Raw genomic sequence first — 20,079 nt, forward strand, 5'->3', positions numbered from 1 at the left:
ACAGCATTAAATTTCCATGAAATATTATCTGTGTTGAGATTTGGAGAATAAATAAGCTGTTTTGAGGACCGAGTTCTCTGACTTACACTTAAGAAACTGGGAAAGACATAATTGATTTAAGACAGTGGTTTTTAAACTTTTTAAGTAGCAGATAATTTTTCTTGTCAATGAAAGAAAAAAAAATCTTTTTTGTTTAATGGTGCTGGGGATGGAACCCAGGGCCTTGTGTATGCTGGGCAAGGCCTCTGCCACTGAGCTACATCCTCAGTTTGTAACTGAGATCTTACACGGGACCTCACTGTATGAAACAGGCAAATGTGATGCTCCTCTGGCTGCAGCTTGGGTGAGGAACCAGGGGCCCCAACCTTTCAGCTCTCCCCTCACCCTTTATAGGACCTGTTCCCATCTCTGAGGAACACAACTGGCGGAAAGGGAAAGAAATCAACATTTAGACAAATTAACAAACAAATATATTAAATGAATGGGGAAGAAGGGAAAGCTTTTCCTTCCTGTGGAGTAAAAGGATTTGGAAAATCACTACTTTGGACCAATGCAGTAAAGACTGGTTTGAGCAAAACTCTTCCATGGGCGCTTAATTCAGGAGGGAAAGTTTGGTAAGAAACAGGAAATTTCTGTGACCTTCATACAAACAGACTGCATAAAAGGGAGGAAACACTGGTTACAAAGAGGCAAATGTTGCTGGTCTGTAGACTTCAGAAATGTGAATGTCATGTAAGAAAAGGAAAAGTGAGGTTAGCATGCATGAGGCCTGAGGCTCAGTCCCCACCACCAGACGATACAATAAAAACTAAGAGAGGTACAACTAAATTCAGTATATGATTTTTGACTAGGTCATGTACTTGAGAAAAAACATGTTATAATGGACATTATTGGAATGCCTGATATTTGGAATATGGATTATCAGTTTGATCAAAATTATCATCATCACCATCATCATCATGGGGACTAAACTCAAGGGTGCTTTACCACTAAGCTACATTCCCAGCCCTTTTTATTTTATTTTGAGATAGGGTGCCACTAAATTGCTGAGACATGCCTAGAACTTGAGATTCTCCTGCCTCAGCCTCTGAAATCACTGGGATTATAGATGTGGGCCACCTTGACCTGCTGCATCAGTATTAAATTTCCTGAATTTGGTAACTGTACTATGGTTATGGTCTAAATTGGACATGATATGTATGACCTCAAACACTTCAGGGAAAAACAACATCAACAACAACAACAACACAGTACATTTATACACAGAAAGAGCAATAGAAAGCAGGGTCCCGAGAGGAGCATCAGCATCACCCCAGAACTTTGTTAGAAATATAAGGTCTTAGGCCATTTCCCAAACCTACTAAATCAGCTGTCTGGGTTAAGGTCAATAATCTGTTTTTTAATTAATTTTTTATTTTGGCAGTACTAGGAATTGAATCTAGGGGTGTTTTACCACTGAGCTACACTCCCAACCCTTTTTATTTTTATTTTAAAATAGGGTCTAACTAAGTTGCTGAGGCTAGCCTCAAACTTGCAATCTCCTGCCCCAGTCTCCCAAATCACTGGAATTAAGGTATGCCCCACCACATTCTTTTTTTTTTCCAATAATCTTTTTAGTTGTAGATGGACACAATACCTTTATTTTATTTATTCATTTTTACATGGTGCTGAGGATCAAAAGCAGTGCCTGACACATGTTAGGCAAATGCACTACCACTGAGCCACAACTCCAGCCCTCCAGTTGTTTCAAGAAGCCCTCAGAGGCATACTGACTTTGAAAACCACTGGTACAGAAAGAATGAGAAAACATATAGTAAAATGTTAAAATTGGTGGATCAGGAAAATGGGTTTATGGGAATTTTCTGTTATTATTCTCAAAACCTTTCTGTAGATTTGCAATCATTTCAAAATTAAAATAAGCAATAGCAACAACCAAAAATCACCCTTGGATAATATCTAGAGGGGGGCTGGGATTGTGGCTCAGTGGTAGAGCACTCGTCTAGCACATGCGAGGCCCTGGGTTGGATCCTCAGCACCACATAAAAATAAATAAATAAAGGCATTGTGTCCAACTACTTCTAAAAAATAAATATTAAAATAAAATCTGGAGGGTTGTGGAGAGAAGACGGGAGACACTGGATGTAGGGAGGCAAATCAGAAAGCTACTGCAGTAAGTGACACAGGAAGTGATAGAATTTAGAAATAAGACCACTGCAGTCCCAGGGCAGGGTGAGGAGGAAGCTATTTGCATAGCGTTCAAATGACAAATCTCCTTCTTGAAAAAGGTTTGGACACACAGGACACTAACCAGAGTAGGAGAGTCCAGCGATCTCTATGAAGAGGTCTTCCTCAGAAAAGCTTTCGGGGAGCATGAGGAAAGCGGCAGTCACAGCGCTCTTCAGATTTTTATCAAGTGCTGACCTAAGAATGACGTTTTCATTCATTGCGATAATTTTCACCTGGAAAAGGCAAACATTCAGAAGAAAAATTTTAGAAGAGGAGTATTGCTCAAGCAACAGGTTGACACATATAGCTGGAACCATCCCAGATGCCGACCACTGAGGATCTTGGAATATTAGTTTGGTTGACATGAAATGATTACTATTATAATAAGTAATCCCAGAATCTCCTCTTATGCCAAAATCAGAGAAATCTATCACATAGGAAGGGATCAGAATGCCAAAGAAAACAAAATTAATATTCTTTTTAAATGAGCAAACTCACCACAGGCTTTGAAAAAGAATAAACATCCTTTGGGAATATCAATATTTTTATTTTTTCATCTCAGTTTTTAAATTTTCTAGTGAGAGAAGGCATTTTCTTTACTCAGAACTCACCTCTCTTCTTGCCCACAAATAACCTAGGCAGTTCATGCTTTATGATTTTTAGATACACAGATTTGAAACTCGGTGAAGGAAAGTGGAAAGAAAATTAGCTACAATTGAAAGATCGTGGGTTTTAAATATAGATCTGGGCTCAAATCCATGTACTTACAAACTGTGTGAGTTTGGGCAAATGACCTAACTTCTCAGAACTTAAGTCATCATCTATAAAATAGGGATAACAGATTTGTATCAAGGAATTGTCAAAGATTGAAAACAACAATAAATGTAAATGTTTGAGTTCGTGCTTTGCTCAATACAAAGCATTATTCTCCTAAATATATGTCAGAAGCAGTTGTCTTTGACTGTCTAAAATCCATGTCAGAAGCAGCTGTCTTTGACTGTCTCCAAATCCATTAAATACATTAGAGCTCCAGTCTGTTCTCAGAGTCTCGGTTTTTAAAAACAGTAAGGTAGGGCTGGGGATGTAGCTCAGTGGTACAGTGCTTGCTTTGCATGTGTAAGGCCCTGGGTTCCATCCCCAATTACTTACACACACACACAGACACATACACACAGACACATACACCACACACACACACACACAAAATGCACTCTAGTTAAGAGAATATGTTCAAGTCTCAGCTCCATCTCCTCCTAGCTGTGGTGATGGGCATTGCTCCTTATCAATAAAATGGGGTTAACAGACCAAATGAGATATGGTACATAATACATTAGCTGAAGTGATCTTCCTTTGGTGTGCTACTTGGTACACAGGCAATGAATTTCTCTAAGCCAGGGGTTTTCATCTTTGCTAGCATTAACATCATGGGAGAGTTTATTAAAACACATAATAATGGGTCCAAACCCCAAAGCTTCTGATTCAGTTGCCCTGCAGGAAGGTTGAAAATGTATATTTCTAACAAGGTCCTAGAAAATGTTGAGGCTGTTTTGGGTTCAGGGACACCTTTCCCCCTGCCTTTTAATATTTTTTTTTGGTGATTGAACTCTTGGGTGCCTAATCAATAAGCCACCTCCCCAGTCCCTTTTATTTTGAGACAGGATCTCACTAAGTTGCTGATGCTGGCCTCGAACTTGTGATCCTTCTGCCTCAGCCTCCTGAATTACTGGGATCACAGGCATGCACTAAAGTGCCCAGCCAGAGACCAAATTTTGAGAATACTTTTAGCTATTCTGCTTAGAAGGAGAATTACCAAATTGCTCTTCAGAATGGTTATATCAATTTATATTCCCACCATAATCTTTTTAAAACATCTGCTACTGACTGATTTTCTATACAAAGAAAAGAGTCTAGAAGTCCTTAATAAGGACTCATAGATATCTGAAATGTATCAACTGTCTCTAAACAACTTGGTGTTGTTGATAAATTTTCCTCCTTTAATAGAAAACAGGGCATATAAAATTGTTTTTTGCCAAATAATAATGCATTAAGATGGCATACAAAAGGCACACTCTAAGAAACTCCAAAATAAAGTTCTACTGGAAAGAGGAGAATGATGTTAGTTTTTTGTTGTTTAAAAAAAAAAAGTGGTAGCACCATAAGATAACTATAAATCAAGCTTAACAACCTAAATTCTAACTTTTGCCTTGTGTTATCCACCTTTTTTCTAAGGGAATATTTCCAACATCTATACCTCATATATGATAGGTAAGCCACTTGGTTCAATATCACCTTCTCCACCCTTATAATTATGAGAACTTAATAGACCTTAAGTAAGCCTTTTGGCTTGGGTGAGTTTAGTATCTTTGCCATCATCTGCAGAGTATAACACCAAGGAACAGCCCAGGAACAAGACTCGCCTAAGGTTGAACAATGAACCAATGGCAAAACCAGGGCCACACCCTTGCACTATGCAAATCAAGTTCTAAATATTTTGAGTTATCATCATGCATTCAGTTAGGGATGTATTCTGCTTGACTTATTTTGACAGAAGTTTAATAAAACAATTTTTTTTCAATGTGGAAATTGAACTGGGGGCTATAAATATGCTAGGCAAGTACTCAACCACTGAGTTGCATCTCCAGCTCCTGAAATTTTTAAAATCCTACAACACCTTAGAAGTAAAATTTGTATTCCATATGGAATCAGTGATCTAGGAAGGCAACTTACTTAACTTACTGGTGGAAAAACTGAGGGCTAGAGAAGTCAAATACCTTTCTCTAAGAAGTGACACAATGGACCAAGCGAGGTCCAGTCCCCTGATGTGTCCCCTGTGATACCATTCTGCTTCCATATTCCTACCCTTCAGTCTTCATCCTAATTCACCAGTCCTTATCATAATTATTCCCTCTCTCTCTCTCTCTCTCTCTCTCTCTCTCTCTCTCTCTCTCTCTCTCTCTGGCTATTACAGAAACCCAGTGAAATCAGAGGCTATTTTAAGGCGCTAAATACTCAAAGAGGCAAACAAAAGAATAAGTTTGGAAGATTTTCTCCTAGTTAACAGAATAACCAATTGTTCTCCAAGAAATCTGTTCTACTTAGGTTGGAAGAAAGCAGTCCAGTACTTAAGGTGAAGAGAGTGCAAATAAAAGCATCCTTACTCAAAGGGAAAACGTGAATTCTGAAGGCTCTGCTACTGTGCTGATCTGGTTCTTCAACGAAAGGTGAACTAGGAACTTGTCTCGGCAGCACTGTAATTTGTTGTTCAGAGTGAAAAGCCAGTGAACGCTTGGGGCACTGCCAGAGAGGCCTGGGAAAAGAAGAAAGTCCTCAGAGTTGTGAATAGCTGTTTGTACCTTACTGGGAATGCCCCGACCTGAACTGCATAGATAACATTAGCTCTAATGCCAGGGTGCAGATCTTGACTGCAGAGAGGAAGGGACAAAGCTCGGAGGGACTTTAAAAGGAGAGATTTGTGAGTACCTTTCAAGACAGAGAAAAAAAGAAAGCCACCCTCCATCTCTATAACAGTCACTGGGAAAGACTACTTGAATTGTGAAGAGTGAAGTTTCAGTTACAAAGAAGGCAACCCTACCTAGTGCTGAACTACTCAACCGTTGGCCAGAACTTTTTGATTCCAAATGGTCAGGAGGGGTGACTCTTCTAAATAGTCACTGCTTGAAAATGAAGAAGGGCGGAACACAAGAATGGGATCAAACCTTATCTATCTACTGGACTGGGGGATCTTCAAGGACAAATAATGTGGGGGGTCTTTTTTTTTTGGCATGCACAAAGAAGAACCTTAGTTGTCTTTTGAATAACTAAATGAATGGCTCAATCTTTGCATTTCAAAGGCTAGAAAACCAAAGGCTGGTTCACAGCAGGGAAGAGCCAAAACTAGTAAACCAGGTTTTCCAATTCCCAGTTCAGGGATCTTTTATACCAGGGGGATTTTTCCCATTTGAAATACATAAATAAATACAACTCTAATATGGTGATAGTTACAGGACTGTAAATATACTAAAAACCACTGAACTTTACACTTTAAATGGTTGAATTATGGTATGTGAAGTATACCTTAATAAAGCTATTACAAAAAAACCAATGCTGCATTACTGGCTGGGGTGTAGCTCAGTGGTAGACACCTTGGCTAGCATGCCTGAGGCCCTGGGTTCCATCTCTAGAGCCCTGAAAGATAAAAAGAAACTTCAAACAAAATTATCTCTACAGGGCTAGGGTTGTGGCTCAGTGGTAGAGCACTTGCCTAGCACATGCAGGGCACTGGGTTCTATCCTCAGCACCATATAAAAATGAATAAATAAAATAAAGGTATAAAAAAATGTTAGGGCTATTGTTGTGGCTCAGGGGTAGAGTGCTCACTTAGCACGTGCAAGGCCCTGAGTTTGATCCTCAGCACCACATAAAAATAAATGAATAAAATAAAGGAATTGTGTCCAACTAAAACTGGAAACTAGATATTTTTTTAAAAAATTTTAAATGTTACAAAATCATCTATACATGAAAAACAAGTGAAATACAAAAATCCCAAATTATGTCAAAGTAATTAGGGAACTAACTTTAACTTGCTTTAGTGTTTTTGTTTTTTTTTTTTTTAACTTACAAAAGATTGTTCACATGTTCTATTAAGTAATTTAAATTCCATGGTTCTTCACTTAAAAAATATTTGCAGGGCTTGGGATGTAGTACAGTGGTGACTTGCTCAGCCACACACACACACACACACACACACACACACACACATATAGCAAATGACTAAATGACACAGAAACGTAAGTCTGTACTAGAAATCAAAACATGGTATCTCCTCAATTATAAGGTAAGTTGCTAGTAAAGTATAACAGAAATTTAATTTTAAATTCAATTTTTCCCAGAAATGTCCATCTTTTTAACTCCTGTATATTCCTTTTAAAGATTTAACTTGCAAGTAATTGAGGAATTCTATTTCAATTTGCAAAGTGCAAGACAGTTTTGGAGTTTTAGACAATATAACAATGTAACTGCTTTCAAAACATAAAAACAAAGAATTCGTACTCTTTCTCATAATTCTTAAAATAACCACCCATTTTTCTTGTTGAAAATGCTACTATCCTTTCAACAGATTTGCTCAAGTTTGATTAATACTTGCTGCCATCTAGAGGGAAAAATGATTGCTGAAAGACTTACCACAGAGAAGTCGGCTTAACTGTGATTTCCACAGGAGTGGAAAAAACTGGGGGCAGGAGCAGGAGGGAGTCACTTCACCTGTTTATCATTTTCACTTTTTAAAAAGATAAGTCTTTTTTTTTTTTTTGGTACTAGTGATAAAATCCAGGGGTGCTCTACCACTGAGATACACCTCCAGCCCTTTTTATTTTTTCTTTTGAGACAGGGTCTTACTAAATTGCTGAGGCAGGCCTCAAACTTGTGATCCTCCTGCCTCAGCCTCCCAGGTCCCTGGGATTCAGGTGTGAGCTACCATGGCAAGCTTTTATTTTATTCTCTAAATTAGGCAAGAAATGCATAGTTTTGTTTAAGGTAAATGTAGCTGCTACTCCTTGTCTTGGACTGCTTTTATTTTACAAGAACATATGACATTTAGATAAATTCTGAGATCAGGCCATAGGGTGTAGCTCAGCAGATCACATACTTAGCATGTGCAAGGCCCTGGGTTCGATCCCCAGAACAAAATCAAAACAACAAAACAAAACAAAAAGATAATTTCCAGTACTTACATTCTTAGATTTCAGGGCATCTCAGGTTTCTAACACCATTTTTTTTTTAATTTAAAAAATTCCAGGCATAAAGTATAGTACAGAGAATAATGCAATATTTTTGTATTTGATCTTATTTGATCTCAACATAACTGAGATAGCTAGGGATGAAGAGAAGGGAAATATCATTTTTCTGAATGGTTCTGAAGTATCAGGAATTTCAGAACCCTTGTCCACAGATGAAAATATCCCAAGGTGTGAGGGACTCTATCGGTGGCACAAGGTCACAAGATTAGTAAGGGTCACAACTGAGATCCTAACCTTAGCTCTCTTAGACTCTAACTAAAATGCCCATGTTCTTCCCAACATTAATACTCTGTTTCCAATTTTCAACGCTTTTGGGGCGTTGGCAGGGTAAGTACTATTATCCCTATTTTACACATGAATTGACTGACATTCAAAAAGATAAAACCAGGTGCCTGAGTTCGTATAAACTCCTAATAAGCAGTAGGAATTAATATGACCAAACACTTCTAATTCCACATTCATTTATCTTCCTATCAATAACATTTTTTAAAATATTTATTTATTTTTTAGTTATTGGCGGACACAACATCTTTGTATGTGGGGCTGGAGGATCGAACCCGGGCCGCACGCATGCCAGGTGAGCGCGCTACCGCTTGAGCCACATCCCCAGCCCCTATCAATAACATTTTTAAAATTATAAAACCCTTAGAAGTAAAATGAATATTTATATATTTTCAATTGCATTTATTTGCTTAATTATGAGCTTTACCTGTTATCCAGTCTAAGAATGAGAAATTCATCTATAGATATTTGAAATTATTTCAGTAAGCTTATTGTTTCTGGATGTTTAAAAAATGTATGTATGGGCTGGGGGTGTGGCTCAGTGGTAGAGCACCTGCCTAGCATGTGTGAGGCCTTGGGTTCCATTTCTAGCACCACACATACAAAACAAAACAAAAAGCACCTGGCAAATTCTTTTGTTTGTCAGACACAGAAATTTTTTCTTTTTCTATTTGGGGCTATTTATGGATTATAGAGATTTGGTAAAGTATACTCCAAAAGGAAATTACAACCTTTCCTTTCTCCCTACTTAATCATCCCTGAAAAATTTTAAAATTTATGGTGAATATTCTTATTTTACGGTAATATAGTTATTTCCTTAGGTTTAATAAGAATCTGTTTCTTGGGCTGGGGCTGTAGCTCAGTGGCAGAGCACTTGCCTAGCATGTGTAAGGCACTGGGTTTGATCCTCAGCACCACATAAAAATTTAAAAAAGGTAAAAAAAAAAAGAGTAAAATAAAGGCATTCTGTCCATCTACAACTAAAAAAAAAAATTTTTTTTTAAAGAATCTGTTTTACTTGGGTGGGGAAATATAGCTCAATGGTAGGGCACTTGCCTAGTATGTGCAAGACCCTAGGCTTGATCCTCAGCACTGCCAAATAATAATAATAATAACCATAATTATAAAATGATTTTACTGAAGGAAAATTTATAAGTGTACATATTTGAAAGATTTGGCTTGATAAATTTTTATACATGTGTATACATGTATAATATGCTCAAGTATTTCTGCATATTTTAATGAATTATACAATTATTTCTGTTTTTTATTGGTCCATATTATTTATATAGAAGGGTGGGGGTTTCATTGTGGTATATACATATATAAATAAAGTGTAATTTGGTCAGTTTCACTTTCTAGCATCCTCCAATTCCCCTCCGCTTCTCTACTTCCTCTACCTTACTGGTTGGTCTCCCTTCTATTTTCACTGAATTCTTTTTTCCTCCCAGTTTCATCCCTCCATCTTTCAGATATGAAAGAAAACATATCTCTAGTTTTCACATATGATACTGTGAGTCTGACTTATTTCACTCAAAATTATGATCTCTGGTTCCATCCAATTTCCTGCAAATGACAGAATTTGTTCTTTGTTGGGAAGAGTTTTATTCTTTCTGAATAAAATTCCATTTACACTACTAAATTTTAAGCCCAGGTTCAAAGCAAGAGCATCTTGTCAGCCCATATACACAAATAAAGAAATTTTTCTGACACAGACCAAATGAACTATGACAGTAGAAATCTCTTATTTTTCCCCATAGCTCACTATTAAAGGAGGTAGGGGTTGCTGTTATGGGAGATACCTGAGAACAACCCATCTGCTATTTTTGGAGCCTAAGACCCTGGTCAGTATAATGAAAATTTTCCTTGGGAGGTGTATGAGATTGACAACTGTGACTAGTTAGCACAGTTCTTTCTTTTGCTGTACTGGGGATTGAACCCAGGGGCACTTTAACACTGAGCTACATCCCCAGCCCTTTTTATTTTTTATTTTGAGATTGGTTCTTGCTAAGGTGCTGCAGCTGGTCTTAAACTTGTGATCCTCCTGCCTCAACCTCCTGAGTTACTGGAATTCTAGATGTATGCCATTGTACCTGGCTCAAGTAGTTCTTAAAAAAGAAGCTTTCTCAGAAAATAGGCCATACTTTTGAAAAAAAGAAAAAAGATGATAGTTGCAAACACTTGTTAAAAGTTCAAGTTCCTTCCCACTTCTTTGTCCCTGTTCCTTTCTATCAAAGCCATGGAGAAGCCAAAACCCCACAGTCTCTTTCAGGAGCATCCCCAATGAGGTAAGAATATACTGACAGGACATCACCACTGGCCTCAGGAGGATAAAACAGGGTCCAGAATACCATTCTCCCCTGGAATGACGGCCTGACTCATTCATTCACTCAACAGTTACTGACTGCTTTCTGTGTGACAGACATTGCCCTGTCTTTTTCGAGGAGACAACAGTGGACACGTAGTGCCCTGAGCTTCTAGAAAAGAAGATGAGGATGTACATAGTACAGACAGAGGTGCCACTAAGGCACTGGACACCTTCTCTGCCAACTCCCCAAATGGACTGACCCTGTACCTGAGGGGGACAATCTGTCTTTTACTCCCAGCATCTGACACCAAATGTGTGGGGCTTTTTCTGTCACACCAACCAATTCTCCAACTTTTTGGACACCAGTTGTGTGTCCTACAATAGAATTTAATTTTGATATTATCTATCTCGAGCTATATAGAGAATCCTTAAGTTAGGGGCTCAATCCCACACAACTAAGTAGCTGTAAATTTCCACAATCCCTTCCTCTGGGTTGATAATTTGTTAGAAGGGCTCACAGAACTCAGGAAGGCTTACTTACTATTACCAGCTTATTCTAAAGTATCCAACTCAGGATCAGCTAAATAGAGTGATGCAGGGGTTGGGGATGTAGCTCAGTGGTAAAATACTTAACATGTGCAAGACCCTAGGTTTGATACCAAGCATATGAAGGAGGAGAAGGAGGAAGAGGAGGAGGAGGAGGGAGGAGAGATGAGGAAGGAATAAGTAGGGGGAAGGAGTATGAAGAAGAAAAGGAGGAGGGGGAAGAAGAAGAAGAGGAGGAGAAGGAAGGAAGGAGGAGAAGGAGAAGAAAGAGGAAGAGGAGGAGGAATAGTAGTAGTAGGAGGAGGAGGACAAGGTATCGTTGGGTGGGACTGGGAACTGAGCTCTGCGCCCACTCTAAAGACCCCATCCTCCCAGCACCTCAATGTGTTTGTTCATCAACATGGAAACTCTCAGAACTCTGTTACTGAGGGTTTTATGGGGGTCCCACTACCTAGGCATGATTGATTAATTCACTGCCATTGAGAGTAACTCAATCTCCAGCCGCTCACCCCTTCCAGAGGTGGGTGGAAAATTTGAGGTAGGGATGAAAGTTCCAGCCCATTAAGCACATTGGTGGTTTCTCTGGTAACCAGCCCCTATCCTGAAGCTATCTAGGGCCCATCAAGGGTCACCTGGGAAGGCTGGAGATGAGGCTTAGTGGTTTAGTGCTTACCTAGCATGCACATGCATGAGGCCCTGGGTTCAAGCCAGAAGGAAAAGAAAAAAAAAAAAGAGTCCCCTCATTAGATGAACTCAGGTATGGTTGAAAGGGACTTGTTATTCCTAACACTTAGGAATTCTAAGGCTTTTAGGAGCTCTGTGCCACAAGCCAAAGACAAAAAACAACCATATATTTCTTATTATGTCACAATATCACAACATAATATCTGGACATTGGTAATGAATTATAAAGGTAATTCATTAAAGGTAGAAAGAGGAGGAATCTAATAGGCATTTCCATTTCCTAGAGTTCCATCTCATTGCAATCACAAGGATTAAAAGTCAAGTTAGGTTCAGAGACACCCTAATTATGGCAGCCTAAAAAAACACACACTCACCGGTTTTTGGAGGCGTCCAGCAATGTATAAGTTATTCCAGTTGAGGAGATCTTCAATTAGAATACTGGTGCTAATAACCCCATATTTGATAAGCTGAAAAAGGAAAGAAATGGGTGAAAAAAAAGCCAAATATCAGGTTGTTTCTTATGCAAGTACAAAACATAAGGAAACACATCAAATTCTGGACCAGAGTAGGACCTTGATTTCCAAAGTCACTCAAAATGCCTTCCATGGAAATACCCACATCTCCACCAAAACTCTTTGAGAGGTTTAATGTCTAAAACAGATTTGGAACTCAGATATGGTTCAAGATACAGTTCAAAGTACAGGAGGTGAGGTGATCACAAACTTAGGTCCATGTGATGTTAAAGGCAGAATGGCTCTTAGACACCATTCTGCAAAAAAACCAAAACAAATAAAAAAAAAACTAGACCTTTCCAAATGTTTGAGAAATATTGTTTTAGTTCATGTTCTCCATCTGAGAAATAAAAAGCTGAGGCCCAGAAAGAATAAATTAAATACTCCAAATGGCAACAGTACTAATAGAGTTAAAACTAGGTCCTAGAGCCAGGCATAGTATGCACCTATAGACCCAGATATTTGGGAGGCTGAGGCAGGAGGATGGCTTGAGCCTGTAGTATGGGACCAGCCCAAACAATTCCGAGAGACCCTGTCACTTTCCAAAACAAAACAAGGCTGGGAATATACTCAGCAGTGCTTAACTAGCATGTATGTGGCCCTAGGTTTCATCTCTAGTACCACAAAAACAAACAAATAAACAAACTAGATCCTAGAATTTTAGTTCCCAATGTTCTTTTCATTGCAAAGTAACAGAAAGTTTCTTTAATTAAAAGTTTTAACTGATATCCTTTACATAGTCAATTCCTCTATTGCTGTTGACTTTGAAAGGCTTATAGTTACAAAGCAACATCCCCAAATAAAACCTCTTTATCAGTGCTAAACACATGGAATTATGGTCAAGTCAATTTCCATAATAATTTGTATAAACCCTGAATGTAGATTTCCCAGGTTACAAAGTCCTATTTGTGTTAATAAATACCTTCAGATCCACTTTACTCAACTTTGGTATCCAAATAGCCTTCTCAGGCTGCACATATGTAAAAAGTATCTAAAGAATTTCAATTAAAATGTACAGTCCCCTTGGTATACAATTTTGCCTAAACCTTTAGTTACTGGAGCATGTAATACTGTTTGAAAGTTACTAATTAGAGATAGGCTCAGCATAACATTAATTATGGATAAAGAACACAGTTATGTGTTTTGCATGAATAAGTGGAAGTGGCAGGTTGGGCTTTTCCCTCCACTAGGCCACAGGACTGCAGAAACCATTCTTGCTACAGGCAAGTAATAGCTGGGGGGCAGGAGGGGGGGCAGTAGAAACAGCACAAGCCTAGAAATCAAGGAGCCTGTCACTAACTAGGGGCCTGACCTTACAGAAGGTGTTCTCTCTAAACATTCATTTCCTCATCTGCAAAATGCAGGTGCAACTAGGTGTAGTGGTGCATAGCTGGAACCCCAGCTACTCAGAGGCTCAGGCAGGAGGATTATAAGGATGAGGCCAGTTTGAGCAACTCAGCAAGAAGCTGTTTCAAAATATAATTTAAAAAGGGGTGAGGAAGTTGCTCAGTGGTAGAGTGCCCCTGGGTTCATACCTTAGTACCATATAAAAGGAAAAAAAATGCAAGGGAAGCAGGATAGGACCTCAACCAGAAAAGCAAATAGACGGCCTTAAGGATTTACAGACATCACCAGTCAATCACAGCACATTCCTCAGCCAAGTTCAGATTCTTCTCAAGTCAGTATTCCAGTCTCCTGCCCTTTAACGCATGCTCCTTTGAGCAGTTACATGAGCATTACCAGACAGCTTGTAAAATATGCAGCATCTCAGGTTCCATACCAGACTACTCAATCAGAATCTGTACTTTAAAAGATCCCCACATTATTCATATGCCTATAAGTATGCTCCAAAAATCAGCAGGAGTGTCAATCTAGCAACTGAAGCCCATACCTCATTCTTAACCCAACTAATCTCCAGGAGGCAACTGAGTTAGATCCCCACTGGTCTTCACATTTTGGGGATCCACTTAGCTCTTGACAGTCCTCTTAAGATACTGACATGCTTCATCTGGTTTGCTTTTCATCTCGTTTGCTTTTTTTTTTTTGGTAGTGCTAGTGCTATAGATCAAACTCAGGAACTCATACATGCTAGGCAAGCACTCTACCACTAAGCTACAACCCAAACCTCTGGGCTGTTTCTCGTCTAAAAGATAGGCAAGAGTCTCTGATGTCAGACAATCCCTCTTTGGGGACCTTTGCTCTCTAACACCCCACTCTTGAATCCCATTCAGGTGTTAACACCAAGAGGTTCCTGTCTATTACTTGGCCTCACAGACTACCAGCCTCCCTTAATGCCCGCTTCACTTCCAATTTCTTCCTGGGGGTGTCTGTTATCTAGAAGAGATAAGACTGATCTCCACCCTGATCTTGAATAGGGCTGCCTATTCCTCACACTGACCAAACCAGGGTTCTCAAAGTATGGTTCCTAGACCTTTGGTTTCAGTGTCATTTGGAAGCTTGTTAGAAAAGCAAATTCTCCAGCTCCAGCTAGACCTACTGAATCAGAAACTCTGGGGGTGTATCCCTGCAATCTGTGTGTACAACAGATTAAAACTTGGGAACCACTTGGCAAAAAAAAAAAAAAAAACAAGTAACATTCAATCACCTTCTCACATTGCAATCACAATGAAGGGGAGTTGAGGACTCCAGTGCCTGCTCTGTCCCTGGGTTCAGAACATCCAGCAGGAGTGTGACCCTTTCCCACCTGCACAAACATACATATTTCACTGGTGCTCTTTTAACAAAGGTTAATAATTAGCCAAGTTAAGACAAAGGCCCAACGAACGTCACTTACCCTACCATCACACATAATCAATGGATTGTAGTAAACTCCAGCGCCATAGTTATCCTGGACAGATGTGATCATCTTGGGCCCTAAAACTTTTAGAAATGAGTAGTGGCTCCAATTCTTTTTCAGGTTTTCTGAATGCCATGCAATAGGGTCATCTACTGTGAACACAAAATCCAGCATTGCATTCTGTAAAGAAAAGAGAATGAGTTCATTAATTCCTGGAAAAGTGGCTAGATAGAGTGGAACCCTCCCAAATATTGTGCTATTATGATTAGCAGAAGATCTAGGGTCTCCAATCTCTGAAAGCAATGTGAGCTTTGTTTTAATACAAATACTAATTTAATGTGTACTATGTCAGCACTTTATATATAATACATACAGCAACTTACTTTATCTTCACAATAATTCTACAAAGTAGGTATGCAATTATTCCAATTTTATAGGAAAGGAAACCAATGTCCAGGATAAGCACTGTGCCTTGGTACACAAGGCTAATTAGCCACAGACCTAAGTAGCATGGTAATAAATTCTGTGTGCTGAATAATTGTGCTCATTACCTAACTGCAGTTAAATGTGTTCCACTTTTCTTCCAGATCAAAGATCACTTGGACAAACTCTACTAAGTAGTATGTAAAAGGAAATAAGTCATTCACAACTACTAATAATGTACCTATGAGTTCTGATGGGTCCTAGGGTAGAAGAGCTCAGTCTACTGGAGGGAGTATACAACTTGACTTGATAGAGGAATGCACAATGTACTAATATCACTTAAGAGTGGGGGCAGATCCCCAATGGCTTAGGAGGCTGAGGCAGGAGGATTGCAGGTTCAAAGCCAGTTTCAGGAACTTAATGAGGTTATAAGCAACCTACTGAGACCCTGTCTCAAGATAAAAAATAAAAAGGGCTGAGGATGTGGCTTGATGGTTAAGTATCCTTGGGTTCAATCCATGGTACAAAAAAAAAAAAAAAAAAAAAGATCCAAGAGAACAAGAAGTAGGAATGCTTCTAGGGAACTTAAGTAGGAGTCTTGAAAAAGGCATTCAAGGGAAACAGGGCTGGTAAAAGTACTTGGGGAAACATGAGGAAGGCACAGAGCCATGTACAGGAAACTACTTCTATGGGTAGGAGACAGTCAGGCATGTTCTGGACCTGCAGTTTGGTGCTAGTGGAACAAAACATACTTATGTTGTGGGAGATAGGACCAGAGAGGCTGTTTGCCATGCTAGAAAACTTTCCTGCAGAAGAACTAACTAACTTGAGAGTGGAGATAAAGGATGAGGGAAATCTGATAGGTAACCACTAAAAAATTCCAGGGGAGAAACAAAAAGGTTTGAGGCGAGGCACTTGGGGTAGAGACTGGTTTGGAGGAGATTTAGTATTAGAATATACAAGGTTTGTTAACTTGAATGTAGGGGATGAGAGTGAGGGTAAGGAAAGAATCTTTTTTTTTTTTTTTTTGGAGGGAAATCCAGTTCTACTCAAAGGAAAACCTTCACTGAAAAATGATGAAGAGTCTACCGGAGACTAAAGGATGCTCTGGGTTTCCCTCACTGTGATCCACAAACCACTGGTGATACTTAAGATGTGAGAAGACATGGGTAAACATTCTTAAATATCTATAATTATGTAAATGTATATTAGAAAAGTAATTAGATCATACTATAATTTCTCACACAACTTCATATGCTGCCAATTTAAAGAACAACATTGTAACAGCATAGATAGGATATCCAGGCTGTAGATAGCCTCACCAGGAAGTGAATAGGCAAACTTTAACCAAAAGGCAAATTACAGCCAAGTATCTAAGTCCCTATTGCAATTTTCACACTGAATTCTGTAAATCACAATGAAAATTATATTGCTGTTGTGCTCAGCCAACTCTGAAGAGTAACAATGTTTAATCCCCACTAGACACTTGTTAAATATGCTGAGCATGAAGTGCATACACCGGCTAGCCACTAACTGTTGTCCTTAGTTACCTTCACGGTACCTGCCCTGGCCCTACAGACAATTCATCAATTTCCTTGAAATCAGAGGATTATTTTGTATTTTCTCCCACAGCAGCAGATAGGAGGAGCTCAAACGTGGCTGCGCATGAGAATCGAGCGACGTTTTTCAAATTCCTGAAGCCCAGCCCCATACTAGACGAGTTAAATCAGGAATCTCAGGTAGAACCCAGCAATTCTTTTTTTTTTTTAAGCTCCCTAGAAAATTCCAACGTAGTATCCAGGTTGAAAACTGAATTCGAATTTAGCAACTGTTTTTCTTTCTTTCACCGTGCCCAGGCAACAGTTTTTCCCTTCACCTAACTGCAGCTCCCAAGTGGATTCCTAAATTATCCTTCAAAACTCAGCTCACGTTCTCGTTATACTAAGACCACTTCTGAACGATTTGCATCCTCCTAATTGACGCCTGGAGTACGCAGCAGGCCACCCTAGGGGTCCGAAGGGAGAACAAGCAGAATCCTGGCAATGGGGTGGACCGCGGGGAAGCCACATGGGGAAGGTCCGGTCTCTGGTGCCGGGCTCACCTTCTGGTCTGAATTGGGACCCGCCTGGCGGTACACCCCGGAGCCATAGGCGAAAGCCAGGCTCAGCTCCTCGGGGAAGTGAGACAGGATCTTGCGGAAGGCCACCCCCGAGCTGTGCAGCGCCTGCAGCGCCATGGATCAGAGGCTGACAGAAAACCGAGGACCCTTGGCGGAGCAGGGCGAAGGAACACAGTAGCAGGGACAAGTGGTTAAGGGTGAGGAAATGGAAATGGGGACACCCGCTCAAACGTATGACGACTGAGTGGAGAGGTGGGACTTCAAACACTCGCACGCAGTTGGAGCGGTCGGTCTGTCAGAACCGAAGGTGAGAGGAGCGCCGTGTGAGGCTCAGGTGGGCGGCGGTTTAGCAGGCGCAGCTTCCTCTCCCGGCCCCGCCCCTCACGCACACGCGCTTCAAAGGCGCAAGAGACCGCGCGCGCCGGTGTGTGAGGACGCGGGAGCTCTGCAGAGTCCCCTGGTGGTCGGAGGAGCGCTCTGCAGGCCTGGCTTGAGGCTGCAACTTTAAGCGGGTCTGGGGGATGGGTGGGAGGTGCAGGTTCATGTCAGCTTACCTAAACTGCTCTTGTGTCTAAGGAATCTTCTGTAACTCTCTCCTCAAAGCCACAGTTTTAAGAAATGACTATAAAATCATGTGTGTTGAAGGTTTTTTTCCTAATGAAGCAAAGCCTCATATATAGAATTAACTATTCTAAAGTACACACACAGTTCAGTGCTATTTGTTCTTTAACAATGTTGTGCAACCATCATTTCTTTATGATTTTAAATTGAAGGATTTTTTTGGGGGGGAGGTGGGCATTAGGGATTGAACCCAGGGGCATTTTGTCACTGAGTTACATCCCCAGCTCTTTTTAATTAAAATATATATATATATATATATATATATATATATATATATATATATATATATATTTATTTTTGAGACAGGGTCTCACTAGGTTGCTAAGGCTATCCTTGAATTTGTGATCCTTATACCCAAGCCTCTTGAGTAGCTAGGATTACAAGCGTGTGCCACTGCGCCCAGCTTGAAGGAGATTTTGAAGGTTTAAAACACAAGTAAATTTTAAATTAGGCCAAATTCCACCATCTGGAGATTAAAAGCTGTTAATATTTGGCTATGGTTTCTTCCTAATAAAACCCTTTTCAAATCCAATGAAGGATACGAAAGTGCTCCACAAATAGAAAAGGACTGCACACATGTCCTCTGATATTTGAGTTTAATTTTAAGGGCAGAGAAGACTCTCTGCCCCTTTGCCTTGGGGATTGGTCTCACATCAGGCGAGATGTGGTTTCTGGATCAAACAGAACCTGAGGGTAGAAAAGATCTTAGAGGTCTCTTCTTCATTTACAACCACAGACATTTGCTCAAGATCACCTGGAGTTTCAGGATGCAGCTTGATACCCAGGACAGACACTTTATAGCTACTCATTCTGCTCCTATATATTCTGCATCTCAACAATGGGTCAAGCATGGTGGTGCACACCTGTAGACCCAGCTACTTAGAGGGCTGAAGCAGGAGGATTGATTGAGCCCAGAGATTTTGAGGCCAGCCTAGGCAATAAGGACCCCATTTCAAAAAGAGGAAAGAAGGAAAAAAGAAAGTTGTAATATCTAACATTTAGGTAACGTGGGCATATTTTCACATGAATTTCTCATTTATCCCCCCCTCTACTACCCTGTGGAAGGAGGTAATTGCTTCTATTTAACAGATAATGTTAAAGGTACATGCCATGTCACATCATTCTGTAGCAAAACCAGAGCTAAAACTCAGGTCTGGCTCCACCTAGTGGTTCTTTTCACAATTCTCTCTCCTTTCCTTCAGGGGTTTTGAATACCAACCTGTTGGAGTGAGCCTTTAGCTTAGATTGGTGTAGGCAGAAAAGAGGCCCAGAAAAAACTGTTACCCTAAGGCCACCATGAATGAAATGGTGACTCCTGGGTGGTAGAAGCAGAGAAAAGTGAGATAATTCAATAGGAAAAATTAATTGTGGTTAAGTGCTGAGAAATTTGAGGTGAATAGATCAGGGTTATAGCCATGCAGGAACTAGAGGTGTATGGAGGAGATACAAGGAAATCAGAATATAACGTGTAGTCATGAACCTGGGCACCCAGCCTTCTAGTAATATCCTTCGAAAAAGGGAACATTAATCAGTTCTGGGTGTGCAGGGGAGAGACCACAGGAAGAAGCACTGTTGCCAGGTCTTGAAGGATGGGTAGCAGTTTATCACACAGAAAACAGGAGAGGTTCCACAAAGAAAGGCACGGTGGCTCATGCTTGTCATCCCAGCAGTGTGGGAGGCTGAAGCAGGAGGATCACAAGTTTGAGGTCAACCTGGCCAATTTAGTGAGGTTCTGCCTCAAGACAAAATATGAAAAGGGCTGGGTT

At 40.1% G+C, this 20,079-nt stretch overlaps 1 protein-coding gene across 9 annotated transcripts in view; it reads right to left on the reverse strand.

The window, feature by feature from the left end:
• Positions 1–20,079, reverse strand: part of LOC144374020 (phosphatidate cytidylyltransferase, mitochondrial) — an 86,500-nt gene that overhangs the window by 28,406 nt on the left and 38,015 nt on the right. For 2 of the 9 annotated variants that reach the window (XM_078036983.1, XM_078036982.1), the window contains exons 1-4: positions 17,675–17,899; positions 15,148–15,330; positions 12,216–12,308; positions 2,309–2,459 (exon numbers count right to left, since the gene is read on the reverse strand). In XM_078036983.1, the coding sequence (XP_077893109.1) occupies positions 2,309–2,459; positions 12,216–12,308; positions 15,148–15,330; positions 17,675–17,809 (562 nt within the window). In that variant the 5' untranslated portion in view covers positions 17,810–17,899. Of the gene's footprint in view, positions 1–2,308; positions 2,460–12,215; positions 12,309–15,147; positions 15,331–17,674; positions 17,907–17,964; positions 18,071–20,079 lie in introns of those variants that run through there. The other 7 variants (XR_013433544.1, XM_078036978.1, XM_078036976.1 and 4 more) reach the window with 7 other exon arrangements.

The sequence above is a fragment of the Ictidomys tridecemlineatus genome, unplaced genomic scaffold (assembly GCF_052094955.1).
Source record: "Ictidomys tridecemlineatus isolate mIctTri1 unplaced genomic scaffold, mIctTri1.hap1 Scaffold_55, whole genome shotgun sequence".
NCBI classification, from domain to species: domain Eukaryota; kingdom Metazoa; phylum Chordata; class Mammalia; order Rodentia; family Sciuridae; genus Ictidomys; species Ictidomys tridecemlineatus.